Genomic DNA, 20,866 nt, shown 5'->3' with positions numbered 1-20,866 from the left:
AAATTTCTCCGTCTGCACTACTATTAATCTTCTCATCCTTCCCATCACCCGTCTCCTTTCACTTATGACTGTATGACTGTAACTTTGTTGCTTGTATCCTTACGATTTATATTGATATTGATTGTTTCCTGATTGCTTATTTGTACCCCATGACTATCACTAAGTGGTTTACCTTATGATTCTTGATGAAGGTATCTTTTCTTTTATGTACACTGAGAGCATATGAACTGAGACAAATTCCTTGTGTGTCCAATCACACTTGGCCAATAAAAAAAAAAATTCTATTCTATTCTATTCTACACTCTTTCTAGACATCTTAACATCTTTTTTATATCATGATGTCCAAAACAGGACACAGTCCTTCTTCTCCCGAGTTTCTCCGGCTTTTTACATCTTTCTCCCAGAAAATCCTTAATAAGATTGCTGTTGCGATTGTCTTGCCTGCTGACGTATCTTAACCACCTCCTCTCTCCCATTTTTGGCTTTTCCAGAAGCCTTTGAAATGGTTGTGCGCCATGCCAGGAACCACACCAACTCCATGTTCAGCAACTACTTTCGCCACGTGGCTGCCAGGACTTCTAAACTGGTGGGGGAATTCTTCACCGACATCTCCCTCTACATCCTGGGCTCCGATATCAACGTCAACGACATGGTCAACGAGTTCTTTGACAGCCTGTTCCCTTTGATCTATCCCCACCTGATCCATCCAGGAGCCCCCGACCCTCCTGTGGAAACCCTGGAGTGTCTACGACTAGCCCGGCGAGACTTGAAGGCATTTGGCCCCTTCCCCAAAATCATGATGACCCAGGTGTCCAAGTCCCTGCAGGTCACCCGGCTCTTCCTCCAGGCTCTCAACCTCGGCATCGAAGTGGTCAACACCACTGATCACTTGAAGTTCAGCAAGGAGTGTGGACGGGCGCTCTTGAAGATGTGGTATTGCCCCCAGTGCCAGGATCTGCTCCTGGCCAAGCCGTGTGCGGGATTCTGCGGCGGGGTGTTGCAAGGGTGCTTGGCCAGCGTGGTGGAAATCGACGGTCACTGGCGGGAATATCTCCGCTCTCTGGAAGGCATGGTGAAGGGCATGAAGGGCACCTACGACGTAGAACACGTGCTCCTCAACCTCTTCTCTTTGGTTCAAGATGCCATCGGTTACATGCAGAAGAACGCTGGGAAGTTGGTCACGACCGTAAGTTCTTCTTTTACTAGAGCCATTTGTTAGTCTGCGGAGTACCAATGTTACAGGATGTGTCTGTCTGTCTATCACTTATCTGCCTATCTACTTTTGTCTGTTTCTGTCTGTCTGTCTGTCTCTCCCTCCCTCTCTCCCTACCATATCTATCTATCTATCTATCTATCTATCTATCTATCTATCTATCTATCTATCTATCTATCTATCTATCTATCTATCTATCTATCATCTATCTACAGACCCCTAGCATCCTGGACATAAACTGTTTCAACTCCTACCCTCAAAATGACGATGCTATAGAGCACTGCACACCAGAACAACTAGACACAAGAACAGTTTTTTCCCGAAGGCCATCACTCTGCTAAACAAATAATTCCCTCAACACTGTCAGACTATTTACTAAGTCTGCACTACTACTAATCTTCTCATCATTCCCATCACCCATCTCATCCCACTTATGACTGTATGACTATAACCTTGTTGCTGGTATCCTTACGATTTCTATTGACTGTTTCCTAATATGATTTGATTGCTTATCTGTTCCCTGTGGCTATCATTAAGTGTTGTACCTTAGGATTCTTGACGAATGTATCTTATCTTTTTATGTACACTGAGAGCATTTGTACCAAAGACAAATTCCTTGTGTGTCCAATCACACTTGGCCAATAAAGAATTCTATTCTATTCTATTCTATTCTATTCTATTCTATTCTATTCTATTCTATTCTATTCTATTCTATTCTATTCTATTCTATTCTATTCATCTACCGTGTTTTCCCGAAAATAAGACCCTGTTTTATATTTTTTTGAACCCCAAAATAAGTGCTTGGCCTTATTTTCGGGGATGTCTTATTATTTTGGGGCATATGGAGCAAGGCGGGGCTCCTCTTACCATCTTACCTGATTTTCAGCTCTGTCTCTATTACCTTAACCAGAGGAAATGGCAGGGATCAGCTGCGCATGCAGTTAAATATTTTTGGGGAGGGCTTATTTGGGGGGGGCTTATTTTAGTGCATGCACTCAAAAGCCCAATTGGGCTTATTATCAGGGGATGTCTTATTTTAGGGGAAACAGGGTATCTATCTATCTATATCTTCTCTATCTATCTATCTACATCTTTCTCCATCTCTCTCTCTCTCTCTCTGTCTTTCTCTCTCTCTCTCTCTGTTTCTTTCTTTCTCTTTCTCCCTACCTTCTCTCAGTGGGGAGAGAAAGTTGGGGGACCATTCATAGGACACCTGGAGCCAGTGTTTGCTGCTTTGGCTGATGGGCTTCCATTAAGACGTGGCCCAGAAGAGGACATTAGCTCTTTAACCAGCATCTTTCTCCCTCTGAAGAAGACTTGGAGGCAGCTGAGATCATCTTGTAGGTCATGGTACGGCAGGGTTATGGACCATAAAAGGTTCCCAATTTTTCTTTCCCCTGCTCTTAATTTTAAGATGACGGCTTGATAAATGTGGTCGGCTGCAAGTCATCCTTTTTATCGGAAAGAAGGAAATGAGGCTGATCTTAATTTTCTCCCATCCCAGGAAGCTCTCAAAGAGCCCGACCCGCCTTGGTCTCCTTTCTCCGTTGGCTGCTCTCCTCCAAAGGGAAACACACTTGTCTTGGGCTCTTTCCTTTCAGAGGATATCCAGCATGGCATTTCTACAAGTAATAATGAAATTGAACCTCGGGGTTCGCTCTGCATAACGCCCGCTTTCTGCAGAAAGACTCTTAAAATGTGAACTCCATTTGGAAGGACCGCATGGACAGACCCATGTCCAGTGGTGGGAATTCACATTTTTTTTACTACCGGTTCTGTGGGCGTGGCTTGGTGGCGTGGCTGGAGAATGATACTGTAAAATCAACTATTCCCTCCCCACTTCAGGGGAAGGTTACTGCAAAATCTCCATTTCCTCCTCATCAGCTGGGACTCAGGAGGCAGAGAATAGATGGGGTCGGGGCCAGTCAGAGGTGGTATTTACCGGTTCTCCGAACTACTCAAAATTTCCGCTACCAGTTCGTCAGAACTGGTCTGAACCGGCTGAAATTCCTCTCTGCCCATGTCGCTTCCCCGGCAATAGCATGAAAACGATTGGTCCTTCCAAGAGAAAGATGGGTAGGCAGGTCTTCCTAAGCTCCTGGTGGGCTCCCTCGCTTGGGGGATAGGAATCCAGGCCCAACCATGCTTAGCTTCTCATCATCATCCAGGTTTAGCTAGATGAAGTCTCCAGCAATCTGAGCTTGACTCATTCTGGCTGTGGCGACGCGTCCAAATAATTTACTTTTCAGCAACAAACAAGTGGGTTACTTTTGGATCCTTCTAGGACAGTGTTTCTCAACCTTGGTGGTTTTAAGATGTATGGACTTCAATTCCCAGAATTCCCTAGCCAGCAACGCTGGCTGGGGAATTCTGGGAGTTGAAGTCCATACATCTTAAAAGTTGCCACGGTTAACAAACACTGTTCAGGGATATTGTTCAGCTTGCAACTCTGGTGGTCTTTTATCCTAATATCAACCTGCCTTTTGGAGGCCTGCTCAGGTTCAGTATAGCTTTGCTAAGAAGCAGGACAAAGAAACGAAAAATACAGGTAAGCTCTCGACTTATAACTGCAATCAGGACCGGAACTTCTGTTGTTAAGCGAACTGGTTGTTAAGTAAGTCACACCGATTTTATGGCCTTTTTTGCTACGGTCGTTAAAGCCGCTGCAACCTCTCCCATTGGTTTCGCTTGCCGGAAGCCCCCTCCCTACCCCCCCCCCCCCGGGAAAGTTGCAAATGGTGACACACAAACACACGCACCCCCCCGTGACCCCCATGCTGGCTGGGAGTTGAAATCCACCTGCCTTAAAGTTTGGAAATGCTACTGTAACCTGAATGAAGCCATGAAGGGGATTGATGGAGGATTTCTACAGCTCTCTAATTGCAAGACATTAGGTGCTTTGGGGGAGGGCGGGTGGGCGGGTGGAGGGAAGGCAGGTGATTTTAAGCAAATGGCTTTTCTGTGCTGGCGTTAATAACTCGTGAACAATTTACTGGTACATTAAAGGTAAACAAAGATTCAAATGAATAACCAGGGGAGAATCTTGATTAAGACACCACCGGTAAGAGAAAGCGTCAGGTGCTTCATTGTTCCTTGCAGCACAAGGTGTTGTGAAAACCAACAAGGAAGAAATGTAACTTCCTGCAGCCCGTAAAGGAGAGCTAGGAAGGCGGCTCACTAACTCCCTTTCAGATCTATTTTGGTCTAAATGGCTCCCAGGCACTTGGTTGGCAGGAGCAGTTTGGAGCAGGAAGCCTAATAAATAATAATTGCCTGCGATGAAATCAATTCAATTTGTACAGGAAGAGAAGAAAAGATGGGTTATTAGGAGATTGGTCAATTAACCTCCCGGGGAGACGAAGGCACGGGTGCAGGAGGTGCCAGGGGCTTACCCACACCATGTCAACTTTGCAGGAATAACGCCAATTGTATCGTGTGCAAAAATGCATTTTTGTGTGAATTCACCGAATGTGAGTGTGAACCTGGGCACGGACCCAAGACCATTTGGGAGTGGTAAAAACACTTTTTATCCCAATGGATAAAAAGCTGTTTCCAGATATTAGCTGCCTTATTTTTGCCCTGTGCCTCTTGTCCGGGAGCATTCTCCCGTCGTTATGCCTCTGATCTGTAGTAATTTTTATAACTTGTTATCACTCAGGTTCAGCTGTTTTTTTGCAAAGACGTAGCAAGGGAAGAAGGTTGGCATAGCTGGCTGCCTCGGGTTCAGTGGCCCTTTTTAAATCATGCTTCTCAGAGCACAGCGTGATGCCACCTCTGAGGTTCAAACGATGTAAGAAAAGGAGGAGCAGAGAGAAGGTGGAGTCAAAAGAGGAATCAGCCTAGAATCTCTACGTAGCCACAAACTGACCAAGTTTGAATTCTCTTGAATTATGTGGTCCCTTACCTAATGCCAGAATAGTGCCAACCAGTTAGTTTAGATTCCTGCGCATAGGCGTGCTTAGTCATACATCCATTTATCACTAATAGCACTTAATACCACTTTATAATGTCTTGGTAAGGCCGCACTTGGAATCCTGCATTCAGTTTTGGTCACCATGATGTAAAAAAGATGTTGAGACTCTAGAAAGAGTACAGAGAAGAGCAACAAAGATGATTAGAGGACTGGAGGCTAAAACATATGAAGGACGGTTGCAGGAACTGGGTATGTCTAGTTTAATGAAAAGAAGGACCAGGGGAGACATGATAGCTGTGTTCCAATATCTCAGGGGTTGCCACAGAGAAGAGGGAGTCGGGCTGTTCTCCAAAGCACCTGAGGGTAGAACAAGAAGCAATGGGTGGAAACTCATCAAGGAGAGAAGCAACTTAGAATTAAGGAGAAATTTCCTGACAGTTAGAACAATTAATCAGTGAAACAACTTGCCTCCAGAAGTTGTGAATGCTCCAACACTGGAATTTTTTAAGAAGAGGTTGGATAGCCATTTGCCTGAAGTGATGCTGGGTTTCCTGCCTGAGCAGGGGGTTGGACTAGAAGGCCTCCAAGGTCCCTTCCAACTCTGTTATTCTATTCTATTCTATTCTATTCTATTCTATTCTATTCTATTCTATTCTATTCTATTCTATTCTATTCTATTCATTTGTGGTCCTGGTCTTTTGCACCTGTTGCATGATGCCTCTCCAAATGTTTTTTTCTTGGGGGGGAGGGAATGCTGGCACTTAGAAAACAGCTCTTCATTTTCCTGTTTTTTCCTTTCTTTTCTGCTTTCCCTTTGATTTTCCGTGTTGTGTTTCTACCCTCCACACGCACAGCCTTTGACTTCAGAACTTTTTGACTGCACATCTTTATTGCTTGTATTTACATTTCCGATTTATTGCTGCGCTGCCCAGGGAACGTGAATTACTTAGATATATAAAAGCATAATAAAGAGGCAAATAAAAGCTGCCTTTTTAAAGAACGCGGTGCCCATTAGGAGACATCCTAAGCCACGAACCCGCAGAAAGCATTAGAGATCTTGTGAAGGGCAATAAAAGTGATTTAGAGGAAAGGTCGTGTCCAATCATAACAATTCTCCGCAATTAGGCATTTCTTCCAGCCTGCAAAACTTACTCATCCACTGCTGATTGTGTTAACTGGGACAGAGAAGCAATTGTTAAGGCTCAGGTACGTTCGGCTATAAATGCTGTCCCATTTCTGACCCAATGTCACCATAACCCCTCGTAGCCGCGAGATGGACTGTATAAAAAGCCCGTTTCCAGGAAGAATTTAAAGCAGCCGCTTCAGAAGGGAGGGCAGCTGCCGTGGCCTCGCTCTGGATTTTCTGGAAAGGGAAGGAGACAAAAAAGATTTCAACCTGCCAGCTTCCCCCCAAGCGCATCCTCTTTTCTTCCGGACCTTTGGGAGAAGATTTGGTCATCAGAAAAGAACCTTTTGCCCTGCCAGCAAAATCTTTCAGCTCCCCCCCCCCAAACTCATCCCCTAGAGTGGATATTTTTCAAGGTGAAAAATGTTTCAGCCTTTTTCAAGTCTCCGCCGCCTCCCTGAAGAGGGGGATATGTTGCATTTTGCAAAAGACGAAATCGCCTGCAAGGCTGGGGAGAGGAGGGGCTGCTGGGGGTTCGCGGGGGTTCGGGAGAACCTCTAGCTAAGATTCTGTGCAGTTTGGAGAACCCCCAAATCCCACTCCTGGCTGGCCCCGCCCACCCTGCCCCTCCCTTCCCAGGAGTCCCCATGCAGCCCGTTTTGGAGGCAGGCAAGTGCAGGGCGGGTGTGGAGCAGTGGTGGGTTTCAAATTTCTTTACTACTGGTTCTGTGGGCGTGGCGTGGCTTGGTGGGCATGGCAGGGGAAGGATACTGTAAAATCCACATTCCCTTTCCACTCCAGAGGAAGGATACTGCAAAATCCCCATTTCCTCCTGATCAGCTGAGACTTGGGAGGCAGAGAATAGATGGGGACGGGGCCAGCCAGAGGTGGCATTTACCAGTTCTCTGAACTACTCAAAATTTCCACTACCGGTTCTCCAGAACTGGTCAGAACCTGCTGAAACCCACCTCTGGTGTGGAGGCTCGGGGAGGGCAAAAAATGGGCCTACCGGAAGTTCGGGAAGGCTGGAAACGGTCCTGTTTCAGGCCTCCAGAGGGCCTCCAGAGCCTGGGGAGGCCGTTTTTGTCCTCCTGGAAGCTTGAGGAAAGCCTCCAGAGCCCGGGGAGGGCAAAAACGCCCCCCACCCCCACCCCGTGGTACAGGAGGCCAACTAGGCCACGCCCAGCATGGCCATCCCCACCCAGCAACCGGGCAGAGAACCCCTTGCTAAAATTTTTGAAGCCCACCCCTGCTGCAAGCGACGAAGAACCCGGCAATGTTAAAGGAGAAGCTTGTCAAAATCCCCACTTCTTCAAAAAAAAAAAAAAAAAAAGGAGAAACTCACCTGCCCACTTTCTCTGCCCTCCCAATACAGGTAGTCCTATGCGTTTCTGGGCCTTAGCGATTTTGTGATGCGTGGCCAAGGGAACTCTAGGAGTTGAAGTCCACCCATACTGGTCGGGGAATTCTGGGAGCTGGAAGTCCACATATCACTTTGAAAGTTGCTGAGGTTGAGAAACGCTGCTTTAGAAAAAAAAAGAAATTAGGGGGTTAATGGACCCTGAAAGAAGCTTGTGTTTGCTGTTTTAGATCGGCTGAAAATACATTTACGGGAGATTTAATCTGACTGTGCAGCCTTCTGCGGAGATTTTGAGAGAAAAGCCGAAAAATGATGCACCAAAGAAAATCATGCACGGTTTTCATATGCTAGAGTTTGGAAGGGGGCACACTGGTAGTTCTTGACTTATGATAGTTCATTTAGTGACCATTCAAAGTTACGATGCTACTGGAAAAAGTGACTTACAACCGTTGTTCACCCTTAATGACATTGGTGGAAGCATGGTTTTCTTTTCGGTAATTTCTTAATTTGGTTTTCTACTTGATCATTTGTCTGGTGGTAATCCCCGCTTATCTGGGTCCCGGTTGCTGGATATTTGTTTTGGTAACTGTCTCCTATTTATGACAGTTGCAGTGTGCCAGGGTCACGTGATCTCCCTTTTGTGACCTTCTGATCCGCAAAATCAATTGGGGGGGGGGGAAACCAGATGGACTTAACCGTGTTACTAATGGAGCAACTGCAGTGACACGGGAAGGGATGGCAGGAGGCGGCTTTTGTGCCCATGTCCCCGTTTGGCCCTCCAAGAGAGACGCAAGCCAGAGGGCATCCTTTTAATTAGCCGAATCCTTGTAATCTGGTGGATCCATCATTCCCTGCCTGGCCTGGCTCCAGAGAGGCTCTTGATGGCGAATGCAAATCTAAAGCCTTTGGGAGCTGCTCCGATCTTTTTGGAAAAACATGATTACCTTCTTCCGACTCTTAATTAAACGGCCGGGCGTTCTCATTACGCCGCGACTGCTGCCATATATAAATATGTGCATTTGCTGCGAAGATGCTAATCGTGAGGAAAAGAAGGAGAAAAAGAGGCTTAATTAAGCATCTCCTGCATCCTCGGCCCTCTCCTCCATCCTCCACTCTGGTTTTACGAGCAGCCACTTGTTCGGGGTCTTATTAAAGTCACGGCCGGACAAATTAATGCTCTGTTTCCGAGCATGTTGCTGTTGGCTCCAGCGATGGGGATCAGAAGCCCAACAACGGTTGCTAATTGTGCGAATCACCTTCGAAAAAGCTCATCCCCCGACGGCTCCGTGAATTTATTTATTTTTTAAAAAATTCTCGCAAAAGACATCTGTGGGTCACGAAGCAACATGTTGGGAATTAGGTTTCCGATTCTCTGCAGCTGAACGTCAGTTACTCCCAGAAATTCTGGCCCCAGTTGTCATAAATTGAGACCTACATACACTTCAGCTTTCTTACTATTAATCCATCACACACCCGCACTCTGCCCCCCTCCTTCTTGCTGTCATATTTAGTCTAGGTCTGTAGGAAATGTGTTCGGGGCAGACACAGTCTAGAGATAAAAATTAGGTACAGTATCTACAGATGCTTTGCTTTGCAAGCTGTGCCTGAGGAAACACCTTTATTCTAGCGAAGCCGTGTTTCTGTCTTCCTTTTTTTCCTTTTCTTCTTCCTCAAAATACCAGTGCAGTTTGCATTTTTAAAAAAACAAACCCAAAACACCTTTGAGACAACCATGACTTCGATGACTGAGAATCTTCATAGACCTTTATTCTCGCAGCTTCCACACTTTGGGGTTTATGCTAAAGTCACTTCTGTTTTTGTTGTTTGTTCTTTAATGGTCTTTTTAAATTTAACACATTGGATGTGCCGCGGTCTTTAAAATCAACTCAGTAAGTTTCTTTAGAATAGAATAGAATAGAATAGAATAGAATTTTTATTGGCCAAGTGTGATTGGACACACAAGGAATTTGTCTTGGTGCATATGCTCTCAGTGTACATAAAAGAAAAGATACGTTCATCAAGTTACAACATTTACAACACAATTGATGGTCAATATATCAATATAAATTATAAGGATTGCCAGCAACAAGTTATAGTCATACAGTCATAAATGGAAAGAGATTGGTGATGGGAACTATAAGAAGATTAATAGTAGTGCAGATTCAGTAAATAGTCTGACAGTGTTGAGGGAATTATTTGTTTAGCAGAGTGATGGCCTTCGGGGAAAAACTGTTCTTGTGTCTAGTTGTTCTGATGTGCAGTGCTCTATAGCGTCGTTTTGAGGGTAGGAGTTGAAACAGTTTATGTCCAGGATGCGAGGGATCTGCAAATATTTTCACGGCCCTCTTCTTGATTCGTGCAGTATACAGGTCCTCAATGGAAGGCAGGTTGGTAGCAATATTTTTTTTTTTACATAAGGAGAATAAAATACATTCATCAAGAATAAAAAGATATAATACTTAGTGATAGTCATAGGTTACTAATAAGCTATCAAATCGTACTAGGAAACAAATTAAAACAATATAAATTGAAAAATACAAGCAACATGGTTATAGTCATAAGCGGGAAGACATAGATACTAGTAAGGAAGAGAAGAATAATAGTAATACAGTAAATTATTTGAGAGTGTTGTGGGAGTTAGTTGTTAAGGAGAGTGATGGCATTCTGGTAAAAAATGTCCTTTAATAAATTCCTTTATTTGATAAAATGTCTGCCTTACTTGACAGAGAACCTTTGTAGACTTTCTTTCTCTCTCTCTCTCTCTCTCTTTCCACCAAATAATAGATTTTTTTAAAAAATTTCCCCTAGATCTGACGTTCGGGTGGTTGTTATTCAACATTGCTTGATATCTGTCACTAGACTCCTTATCATTGTTCAAGGCATGTTTTCCAAGAAACAGCTGTGATAGAAATGGTTTTTCTTCGTGTTCTTTAAAATATTCCTATTTTGTTGCCTTTTTTCACATTTTGGCAGTGAATTATTTAAAGCTGCTGCAATATTGAAGCACCCTCAGGGCCTGAAATATGTCTTCCTCATGAGGTCATGTCAGGCAGGTTTACATTTAAACCAATACCTTTCTATAATTTTTCTTATTTGTTATTTTTAAAGCACATCATCATTTTTATTTTTTAAAAAATGGTTTTTGAACTGTTCTAACCATGCTGAAAATTACTTTTTAAAAAGTCTTTGTATCTGTATCAGTGGTTGGTTTCCCTTTTTTTTTTACCACCGGTTCTGTGGGTGTGGCTTGGTGGGTGTGGCATGGCTTGGTGGGCGTGCCTTGGTGGGGGTGGCAGGGGAAGGATACTGCAAAATCTCCATTCCCTCCCAATCAGCTGGGACTCGGGAGGCAGAGAATAGATGGGGCGGAGCCAATCAGAATTTTTACCACCTGTTCTCCGAACTACTCAAAATTTCCGTCTACCGGTTCTCTAGAACTGGTCAGAACCTGCTGAAACCCACCTCTGATCTATATACATGATAGAATAGAATAGAATAGAATAGAATTTTATTGGCCAAGTGTGATTGGACACACAAGGAATTTGTCTTGGTGCATGTGCTCTCAGTGTACATAAAAGAAAAGATACGTTCATCAAGGTACAACATTTACAACACAATTGATGATCAATATATCAATATAAATCATAAGGATTGCCAGCAACAAGTTATAGTCATACAGTCATAAGTGGAAAGAGATCGGTGATGGGAACTATGAAACGATTAATAATAGTGCAGATTCAGTAAATAGTCTGACAGTGTTGAGGGAATTATTTGTTTAGCAGAGTGATGGCCTTCGGGAAAAAACTGTTCTTGTGTCTAGTTGTTCTGGTGTTCAGTGCTCTATAGCGTCGTTTTGAGGGTAGGAGTTGAAACAGTTTATGTCCTGGATGCGAGGGATCTGCAAATATTTTCACGGCCCTCTTCTTGATTCGTGCAGTATACAGGTCCTCAATGGAAGGCAGGTTGGTAGCAATTATTTTTTCTGCAGTTCTAATTATCCTCTGAAGTCTGTGTTTTTCTTGTTGGGTTGCAGAACCAAACCAGATAGTTATAGAGGTGCAAATGACAGACTCAATAATTCCTCTGTAGAATTGGATCAGCAGCTCCTTGGGCAGTTTGAGCTTACTGAGTTGGCGCAGAAAGAACATTCTTTGTTGTCCTTTTTTAATGATGTTTTTGATGTTAGCTGTCCATTTGAGATCTTGCGATATGATAGAACCCAGAAATTTGAAGGTTTCTACTGTTGATATTGTGTTGTCAAGTATTGTGAGAGGTGGAAGTATGGAAGGGTTTTTCCTAAAGTCTACCACCATTTCTACGGTTTTGAGTGTGTTCAGTTCCAGATTGTTTTGGTTGCACCACAAGGCTAGTCATGTACTATGACTATTTTATTTTATTTTAATTATTTTATTTTAAATGAGTATTTTGGATACTCATGTATCCAAAATTTTCTAGCTTTTTTACAAGTCCACCCCGTGTGATAAAATGACCCTTTATTCCATCATAAATTCGAAGTATTTTTACATTCTAGATAGCGCGTTTCATGGTGCTATATACTAAAGGTGCTTTCTTTTGTAAAAATTCCCTTTTAAGCAGGGATGGGATTCAGCTGGTTCATACCAGTTCGGGCAAACCGGATGTTAATTTTAATCTGGTTCGCTGAACCGGTTGTTGCAAGGACTGGCTGACCCCGCCCACCCCACCCCGCCCCACCCAGGAGTCTCCACGCAGCCTGTTTTGGATGCCAGGTAAGTGCAGGACCCCTGCAGAGCCTTTGGGAGGGCAAAAAACGGGCCTTCCAGAAGTCCAAAAACGAGCCTGTTTCTGGCCCCTGGAGGGCCTCTGGAGCCTGGGAGAGGCTGTTTTCGGTCTCCCAGAGGCTCGAGGAAACCCTCTGCAATCTGGGGAGGGTGAAAATGCCCCCCCCAGGGGTTAAATGCAGCAAGTACTGGAGAACCAGTAGCGGAAATTTTGAGCAGTTCAGAAAACTGGCAGATACCACCTCTGCCTGGCCCCAGAGTGGGGTGGGAATGGAGATTTTGCAGTATTCTTCACCTGCCATGCCCACCAAGCCACGCCCACAGAACTGGTAGTAAAAAAAATTTGGATTTCACCACTGCGCCTCCCCACCCCCCCGTGCAGGAGGCCACACCCACCATGGCCACGCCCACCCAGCAACAGGGCAGAGAACCGGTTGCTAAAATTTCTGAATCCCACCTTTGCTTTTAAGTTATAGCATCATATAAATTTTAGTCTTTTCAACCAGGTCTTCCCCTTTTGGTGCATCTGTACATTATAGCCCACATCTTGGCTGGTTTTATCACACCCTTTTTCAGTTGTTCTTCCATTTCAAATTTCAGTCAAAAGATAGATATTTTAGCAGTCTCACGCTCTTTATTTTCTCTTATCCCTCGGAAACCAAGACGGCTTGCAAAGGCTTCAAAACAGTATTTCAAAACTTCAGGGAGTTTAAAATGTGTGGACTTCAACTCCAGCAATGCTGGCTGGGGAATTCTTGAAATTGAAGTCCACACCTCTTAATTTTGCTTAAGGTGAAAAACACGGCTCTAAAAAGAGCGTGCAACAAAAATGTGTGTGGAAACACCGCCTTTATCACGTCTCGCACGCTGCCAGGCCCTGATTCTACCTTTCTCTTTTTAAAAATACCACTCGTATTTTTCCCTTTTGAAAGAGGAGAAAGCGGGATCCTTGAAAGCAACCGTGTCCCATGATTACAACCCTCCAAGAATAACAAATGGCGCCTTTTTAATTTTCTTTCCTTTTCTTTTGGGTCGGTTTCGTCAGAAAAGACATTTGTTCCCTTTCCTTAATCAGTATTCTCCAGGCGTGATGCACCTTCCCGAAAGAGGCCAATCGAGTGAACAACCTGGCAGGTTTAAATCTGTACTAAAAGCCCCGGGGAAATTAAGAAGACAAAACATTAACCACAGACTAAACATTAACATATATTAGCATTTTGATTACACCTGTAGAAAGGGGAAATGGGCCCGGCTAATACTATTAAAAAGTTTGTGTCCTATATACCCCTCCATCCTTTTGGTTTCAGAAATCTTCAGTTTTGAAGATTTCCTTGGGTTTAAAAAAAATAAGGAATAAAAGCGGTGGTGAAATCCAATTTTTTTTGGATTTCTGTGGGTATGGCTTGGTGGGCGTGGCAGGGGAAGGATACTGCAAAATCCCCACCCTGGGGCCAGCCAGAGGTGGTCTCATTCGAGACAATGACGAATCCGCATATAGACGAGAGGTCGAATGACTAGCCTTGTGGTGCAACCAAAACAATCTGGAACTGAACACACTCAAAACCGTAGAAATGGTGGTAGACTTTGGGAAAAACCCTTCCATACTTCCACCTCTCACAATACTTGACAACACAGTATCAACAGTAGAAACCTTCAGATTTCTGGGTTCTATCATATCGCAAGATCTCAAATGGACAGCTAACATCAAAAACATCATTAAAAAAGGACAACAAAGAATGTTCTTTCTGCGCCAACTCAGTAAGCTCAAACTGCCCAAGGAGCTGCTGATCCAATTCTACAGAGGAATTATTGAGTCTGTCATTTGCACCTCTATAACTGTCTGGTTCGGTTCTGCAACCCAACAAGAAAAACACAGACTTCAGAGGATAATTAGAACTGCAGAAAAAACAATTGCTACCAACCTGCCTTCCATTGAGGACCTGTATACTGCACGAATCAAGAAGAGGGCCGTGAAAATATTTGCAGATCCCTCGCATCCTGGACATAAACTGTTTTCAATTCCTACCCTCAAAACGACGCTATAGAGCACTGCACACCAGAACAACTAGACACAAGAACAGTTTTTTCCCGAAGGCCATCACTCTGCTAAACAAATAATTCCCTCAACACTGTCAGACTATTTACTGAATCTGCACTACTATTAATCGTTTCATAGTTCCCATCACCAATCTCTTTCCACTTATGACTGTATGACTATAACTTGTTGCTGGCAATCCTTATGATTTATATTGATATATTGATCATCAATTGTGTTGTAAATGTTGTACCTTGATGAACGTATCTTTTCTTTTATGTACACTGAGAGCATATGCACCAAGACAAATTCCTTGTGTGTCCAATCACACTTGGCCAATAAAATTCTATTCTATTCTATTCTATTCTATTCTATTCTATTTGCCAGTTCTCTGAACTGCTAAAAATGTCTGCTACTGGTTCTCCAGAACATGCCAGAACCTATTGGATTTCACCCCTGAATAAAAGTAGAATTTCTTTTTTTAAAAACCAATTTTTTTAAACAAAAAAACAAAAAAACAGAAATACAGAAATACAAAAAAGAAAATTTTTATGCAGAACTATGACCATTTACACAACCTACCACTACGAAGTTCTTATACTCTATTTTACTTCATCAAATTCTGCTATGTCTAAGTTTGTTTTATTTTTCTGTTTTCAATTAGTTTATACCATTTCTCCCAGTAGAATTTTATTAGGGGAATCTATAGCAGTCCATAGGAGTTCTTTACTTACAACAGTTCATTTAGTGAACTGTTCATTTAGTGTTCGAAGTTATGACGGCACTGAAAAAAGAACCTTATGAACCATGTTTCACGCTTAGTGACCGTTGGGGCATCCCCACGGCCACGTAATCCAAAGACTTAGACTAGAAGACCTCCGATGTCACCTCCAACTCTGGAATTCTCGCTGGAAGCGTTGGCATTTGGAGCAGGAAAGATGTTGGTGGGGCCTCAAGTGAGTTTCTCCACAACCAGGTTTTTGCCTGTGGCACTGCAGGGTGTTTGTGTGTCTGGCGGGGGGGGGGAGGGGGGAGGGAAAAGTGCAGAAAAAGAAAGAGAGGGAATATACTCCCCCTCCCAAAAAGGCTGAAACTCATGGGAGGAACGGAGCAGCTGTAATGTGCCAGGTGCTGGGAGTTGGCTAGCAAGATCTCAACCCCATAATTAAAGCGGAGATTGTGAAACGCAGCAGCTATGGCAGCTATTTCATGGAGTCAGAAATGAGTGCGTGTATTCTGGAATTTATTTGCCGAAACACACAACTGGGGGGTATTTGGTGGAGGGGGTGGGGGGGTCACAAGAGGTGATGGCCTCTTTTAACAGGGGAGAAAGAGTAGCTACAGGGTAGCAGAAGAGGCAGTGCCCATTTCCCATATGCGCAGCGCAGTGGTGGGATTCAAATTTTTTTACTATTGGTTCTGTGGGCGTGGCTTGGTGGGCATGGCAGGGGAAGGATACTGCAAAATCTCCATTCCCACCCCACTCCAGGGGAAGGATATTGCAAAATCTCCATTCCCACCCCACTCTGGGACCAGCCAGAGGTGGTATTTGCTGGTTCTCTGAACTACTCAAAATTTCTGCTACCGGTTCTCCAGAACTGGTCAGAACCTGCTGAATACCACCTCTGGTGCAGTGGGCATGCTAAATCTGTAATTTCTTCCCAAGCCAGGAATCAGGGTTTGCAATTTTCCCTCCTGCACAATGAACCCTAGTTGGCTGGTTGCTGCCCTTAGAGCCTCGGACTTGGTGTCAGCTGGAAGCTGTGACCAACCGTTGAAATCTCGTAGAGTGGTGGTTTTTCAAACTGGGCCATTTTTAAGATGGGTGGACTTCAACTCCCAGAATTCCCCAGCCAGCCTCACCAGAGTATTTTATTTATTTTTAAAATTTGCTCGCCGTCCATGTCACTGCAAGGCGGGTACAGATGGAGGCAAAGCTCCATATTTCCACATCTCTAAGATGGAGCAACTCTTTTAATCGCCCCAAAGCGATTCGCAATCTCTAAACCGAACAGAGTAACAGTAACAGAGTTGGAAGGGACCTTGGAGGACATCTGGTCCAACCCCCTGCTCACACAGGAAACCTATGCTAGGAATAATCTGACTTCAAATTGACTACAAACCTGATTCGTTTTGCAGTTTGAAGACTCGCCAGAAAACGGGTTTGAAATGATCAGGCCTTGAAAACTTCTGGCATTCCTGATTTCGGGATTTTCTTTTATTTTTCTCTTGCAGATCAGCAAGCTGTGTGGGCCTTCCCAGCAGAGGCAACACCGATCAGCCTGGAATCCCGAAGACCATGTTTCTGAGCAGGGGACGATGGGTGCCACTCCGGTGGAACCCCAAGAAACCTTATCCGGTCGAAAGAGGTGGGTTCACAGTTTTGACCACAATCCACCCGGTAGTTCTCGTCCTCTTACAACTGTTTATTTCACGGCTGATCAGACTCCCAAACGGCACTGATTTATAACCTGCCCTCACCTCACCGTTACAACTGTGGTTACAACTAGCTCAACTGATCCTGTGGAGTCGCTGAACCTGGGTTGGAGGGTCTAATTAGCCGTTGACTTTCTCGTTCGCCTCCAGACCCAGAGTCAGATCCTGATCCTGGGTCAAACTTTGGGGAGTGGGGGAGGCAGAAACAGAACCGGAAGCGCCAGCTGGCCATCTTGACTGTGATGAACTTTGTTCTTGTTCGGACAGGAAGAGAGTTTCCCGTGTCACCTTGTTCGTTGCTAAGCCAGAGGCAGACAGGCATGCCAAAGTTCCCATTACGCAGCCTTGGTGTGTAATTAAAGCAGCGTTTTGTGGCCTTCCAGCTCGGAACAAATATAGCAGGAAAAAAAAAACCTGGCATTTAAATGGTCAGAGAACGTGATCATTAGTGTCAGAGGTTCTGGGGGAAACAAAGCTGCAATTTTCAGCTCAGAAACCCACACGGTGTTCCTCTTCTCCTATCCTCACCCCCACTCCTCCCCCCCCCCGCAAGCCTCTGTGGGTAAGAAGATGCTTATTCCAACTCACTTTTTTCTTTTTTCTGGAAAAGGTCCTGACTAATAGTAGAGTAGCGGGTTCTGTGATTTGATTGATGATGTGGGATGCATCTTCCCAGCCCATCTGTGTGTTTTAAGTGGCAGTTTGAAAGAGACGGAGAGCAAGTTGATTCCAGCCCATCTCAGTTTGAGGGAGGGGCATTCGGAAGACTTCCATCTGGTTACGCTGCTAGGATTTAAAAAAACAAAAACAAAAAACACCACCCAACCCAACAGAAATTCTGCTGGAAAATAGGATTGTGCGTTATCAGAAAAGACACATTTTGAGTTGTAGTTTTCAGCAGCAAAGGGGGGTCCAGATTTGAAATAGCGGAACCCCCTGGGGCATGTCTTGAGTGACTTGTGTCTTGAAGATAAAACTTTAAAGAAAAGGTGTTCAACCTCGGTAACTTTTAAGACTTGTGGATTTCACAACTCCCAGAATTCCCCAGCCACTCCAAAGGTTGTAAAATCAGACAGGGTTCACGTGGTGACTTGGTTACTGACCACAAGAAGTTACGACCATAATTTTGGGCTCAATTACAGTCTTAAGTGAGGGAAACCTATATGATGATAAAGAGAAAGCTACACAGTTTATTGAAATAGAAGGAGGAGGAACCAAGAAGGAAAAATTTTTTTACAAAGGTTTACGGTTATTTTTCCCAGTTCTTGTATGAGGCACAGCTAATTTGTCTAATAGTTTACTTCACAGGGGAAAAGATTTACTACCTCGGATAGCCTGCTGTAATAAACAACAAGGAGCAGAGACAGAAGGGGGAGGCTAACAAGCCCCGTTTTGCATGTTGTGTCCATGAAGAAAAGAATAGTGTGTGTATTTGTGCACGCATGTGCTTGCACATGTTATTTCCATGCTTGCAAAAAAAATCTGTAAAACGGTCCTTGCAGCTCTTAAACAGAATGAGTGAAGTCGCTTTGCTGGAGTATTTCCCCCCCCCCTTTTCATCCTAAAGACATCCTGACTTCGAGGCGCAGTGTTGGTTTCATATTTCTAGGAAAAGTCCCTGTCCTTATTTGGCCTCACATTTGCATGCTGGCTTGATTAGATCCCGGTTAGTTGCTGGCTTCGTCCAGAGCACCCCCTCCTGGCTGCCGACATGCACACGAGAGAGATGCATTTATAATTGCAAGGAGCCTGCTGCGACTGCTTCCCACGAGGCCAAGACCTTGTTTTATTTATTTCTGAGATTTATGGGTTCCCTGATAGCTAATAGTTGTCAGGAGGTTGTGCTACATAAGCATAAAAATTTGGTCTCCCAGGGATAGAATGCAACGAAGCTATCCGGTTGGTTTTTCTCCTTCTGTTAAAACGCAGCACAAGCTGAAGGGCTGAAAAGCAACACACATACACACACACACAAAATGTGAAAATGAGAAATGGAGCAGAGTTGCCAAAATGTAAGAGGGCAGCAGAGGTCCCTAAAGAGAAGATAAAAAAATATGTTTTCTTGGGTGGGCGATTCTACAATTTAGCTGGTGGAAGTTAACCATCTTGGGTAGGAATATGCAGGACAGGATGGCTGCTTTCTTGGATTCTTTGTGTACAGCAGTCCTTGACTTACAACCATTCACTTAGTGGCTGTTTCAAGTTACGGTGGCCATGAAAACGGGACTTAGAACCAGTCATACAGTACTTAACGGCCATTGTACCATCCCAAGAGTCTCGTGATCAAAATCCAGGCGTTTGACAACCAGGGTATGTTTACAATAGTCGCATCATCCTGGGGCCGATGAATCGGTACCCCAAAGAAATCAAACAGCACCCCACATTTGCAAGATTTCTCCCTGATAAAATTTGCATCATTGAGATTTTTAGCCAGGTGGAAATGGCGTCACTTATCTTTGGCAAATTCTCGCGTGATTTTTTTTTTGTGCAAAATGCAGCCTCCAGAAACTTCAGGAATTGCACTGATAAGCCACTTAGAAAAGTGCCTGGGGAACATGGAACCCAAAATCCTTGTAGATTTCTGGGTTCCACTTTCAGTTTGTCCACCAAAAACTCCACCGGTTGAGCGAGCTGAGGAAATCCAGTGCTGTTATATGTCTGCATGGAATCTTTCTCACTCGTTTTATCTGCTTATTGCATTTTTTTATGATGCATTTGTAATTTCCTGTTGCCTTGATTCCTTCTCTATCCGGCCAGATTCTGAGTAAAATAAAATCACATAAATTCTAGGCTAAGTAGATCAATAAGAGTTTATAAAGTAGCTTTTTTCATATATATATTTATATGCCGGGAAGATTATATCATCCCAGAAGAGTTATTGTTTAAGATGTTGGTTGCATTGGGACAGATTAAACCCAGTTGTGGGGTTTTTTTGGAAGGATTAGATTAAAAATATGATTTCAGGCAGAGTTCTCCATTTCCAACAGTGCTCTAGTGCCACCTAGTGGCAGAGAGCAGCATTATAACACACCATTTGAACATCCATTATAACTACCCTCCTTCAAGGGCTGAATTTTCCTTGAAATCACAAACAATTGATAAATCTCAATTACTAATGAGAATGGGGCAGGTATGTGAGCTCTTCCTCGATCGTGGGAGATTCCTGCTTTCTATCTGATGGTCTGAGCTTGGCACTGATTTCGCAACTTTAGCCGACTTTAAGGTGGGTGAACTTCAACTCCCAGAATGGCTCAGAAATGGGTAGCTCGGGAATTCTGGGAGTTGAAGTCCACCCATCTCAAAGGTTGAAAAACTGTTTGTTTCAGTTGTATGAAATGAGCTGTTATCTTAACCTACCCTACAGGATTTGGTGCTACTACAAGGTTCTGTGCTTTTGAGCAAAGATAAAACAATTATGTAGCTTTGCTTACAAGTCTATTTCTGTGTGTTTGTTCCTTGCAGGGAACTTGTCACCAAGCTGCGGGCCCACAGTGGCTTCTACAGCAGCTTGCCAGAATATATCTGCAGCCACAGTTCCACAGTGCACAACAACACCTTTTGCTGGAACGGACACGAAGTGGTGGAAAGGTATCTCCGTTATCATCTTCTTCCCCTTTCCTGAATTCCTGCACTTGGCCAAATTTAGTTTCTCTTCTGTTCCATCAACCCTCTTTCAAGTGCGTTAAGCAGGATGTCTCAGTGTTATGACCCAGACCCAAGTAGGTCGGAGTAGACGCAATCAGTTCAAAAACAAACAGACTTTATTAGAACAGCTGAGAATTAATTCATTCTCAGCGTAGCCCAAACTAAATGAAAGCAAATTGTTCATAGCACAATTCTTCAGTCTTATCATCAACCTTGGTCTAATTAGGCAAACTGCCAAAGGCTTTTCTTGGCAAAAGTTCAAAAGCAGAAGACGCTGACAAGAAATTAATACAGCAAGACAAAGAGCAAATCTATCAACGTTGTTTTCTGATAAAGAGCCCAAATGCCATTGCTGGTCTTTTAAGTCTTATGGGAGGG

General features: G+C 43.9%; 1 protein-coding gene across 1 annotated transcript in view; it reads left to right on the top strand.

The window, feature by feature from the left end:
* Positions 1-20,866, top strand: part of GPC3 (glypican 3) — a 94,913-nt gene that overhangs the window by 50,061 nt on the left and 23,986 nt on the right. Inside the window, exons 3-5 of the mRNA XM_058154635.1 lie at positions 492-1,186; positions 16,643-16,776; positions 20,306-20,431. Of these exons, the coding sequence (XP_058010618.1) occupies positions 492-1,186; positions 16,643-16,776; positions 20,306-20,431 (955 nt within the window). The remainder of the gene's footprint in view (positions 1-491; positions 1,187-16,642; positions 16,777-20,305; positions 20,432-20,866) is intronic.

The sequence above is a fragment of the Ahaetulla prasina genome, chromosome 11 (assembly GCF_028640845.1).
Source record: "Ahaetulla prasina isolate Xishuangbanna chromosome 11, ASM2864084v1, whole genome shotgun sequence".
NCBI lineage: Eukaryota > Metazoa > Chordata > Lepidosauria > Squamata > Colubridae > Ahaetulla > Ahaetulla prasina.
The sequence above is the reverse complement of the archived record's forward strand: the minus strand, read 5'-3'. Positions and strand labels throughout refer to the sequence as shown.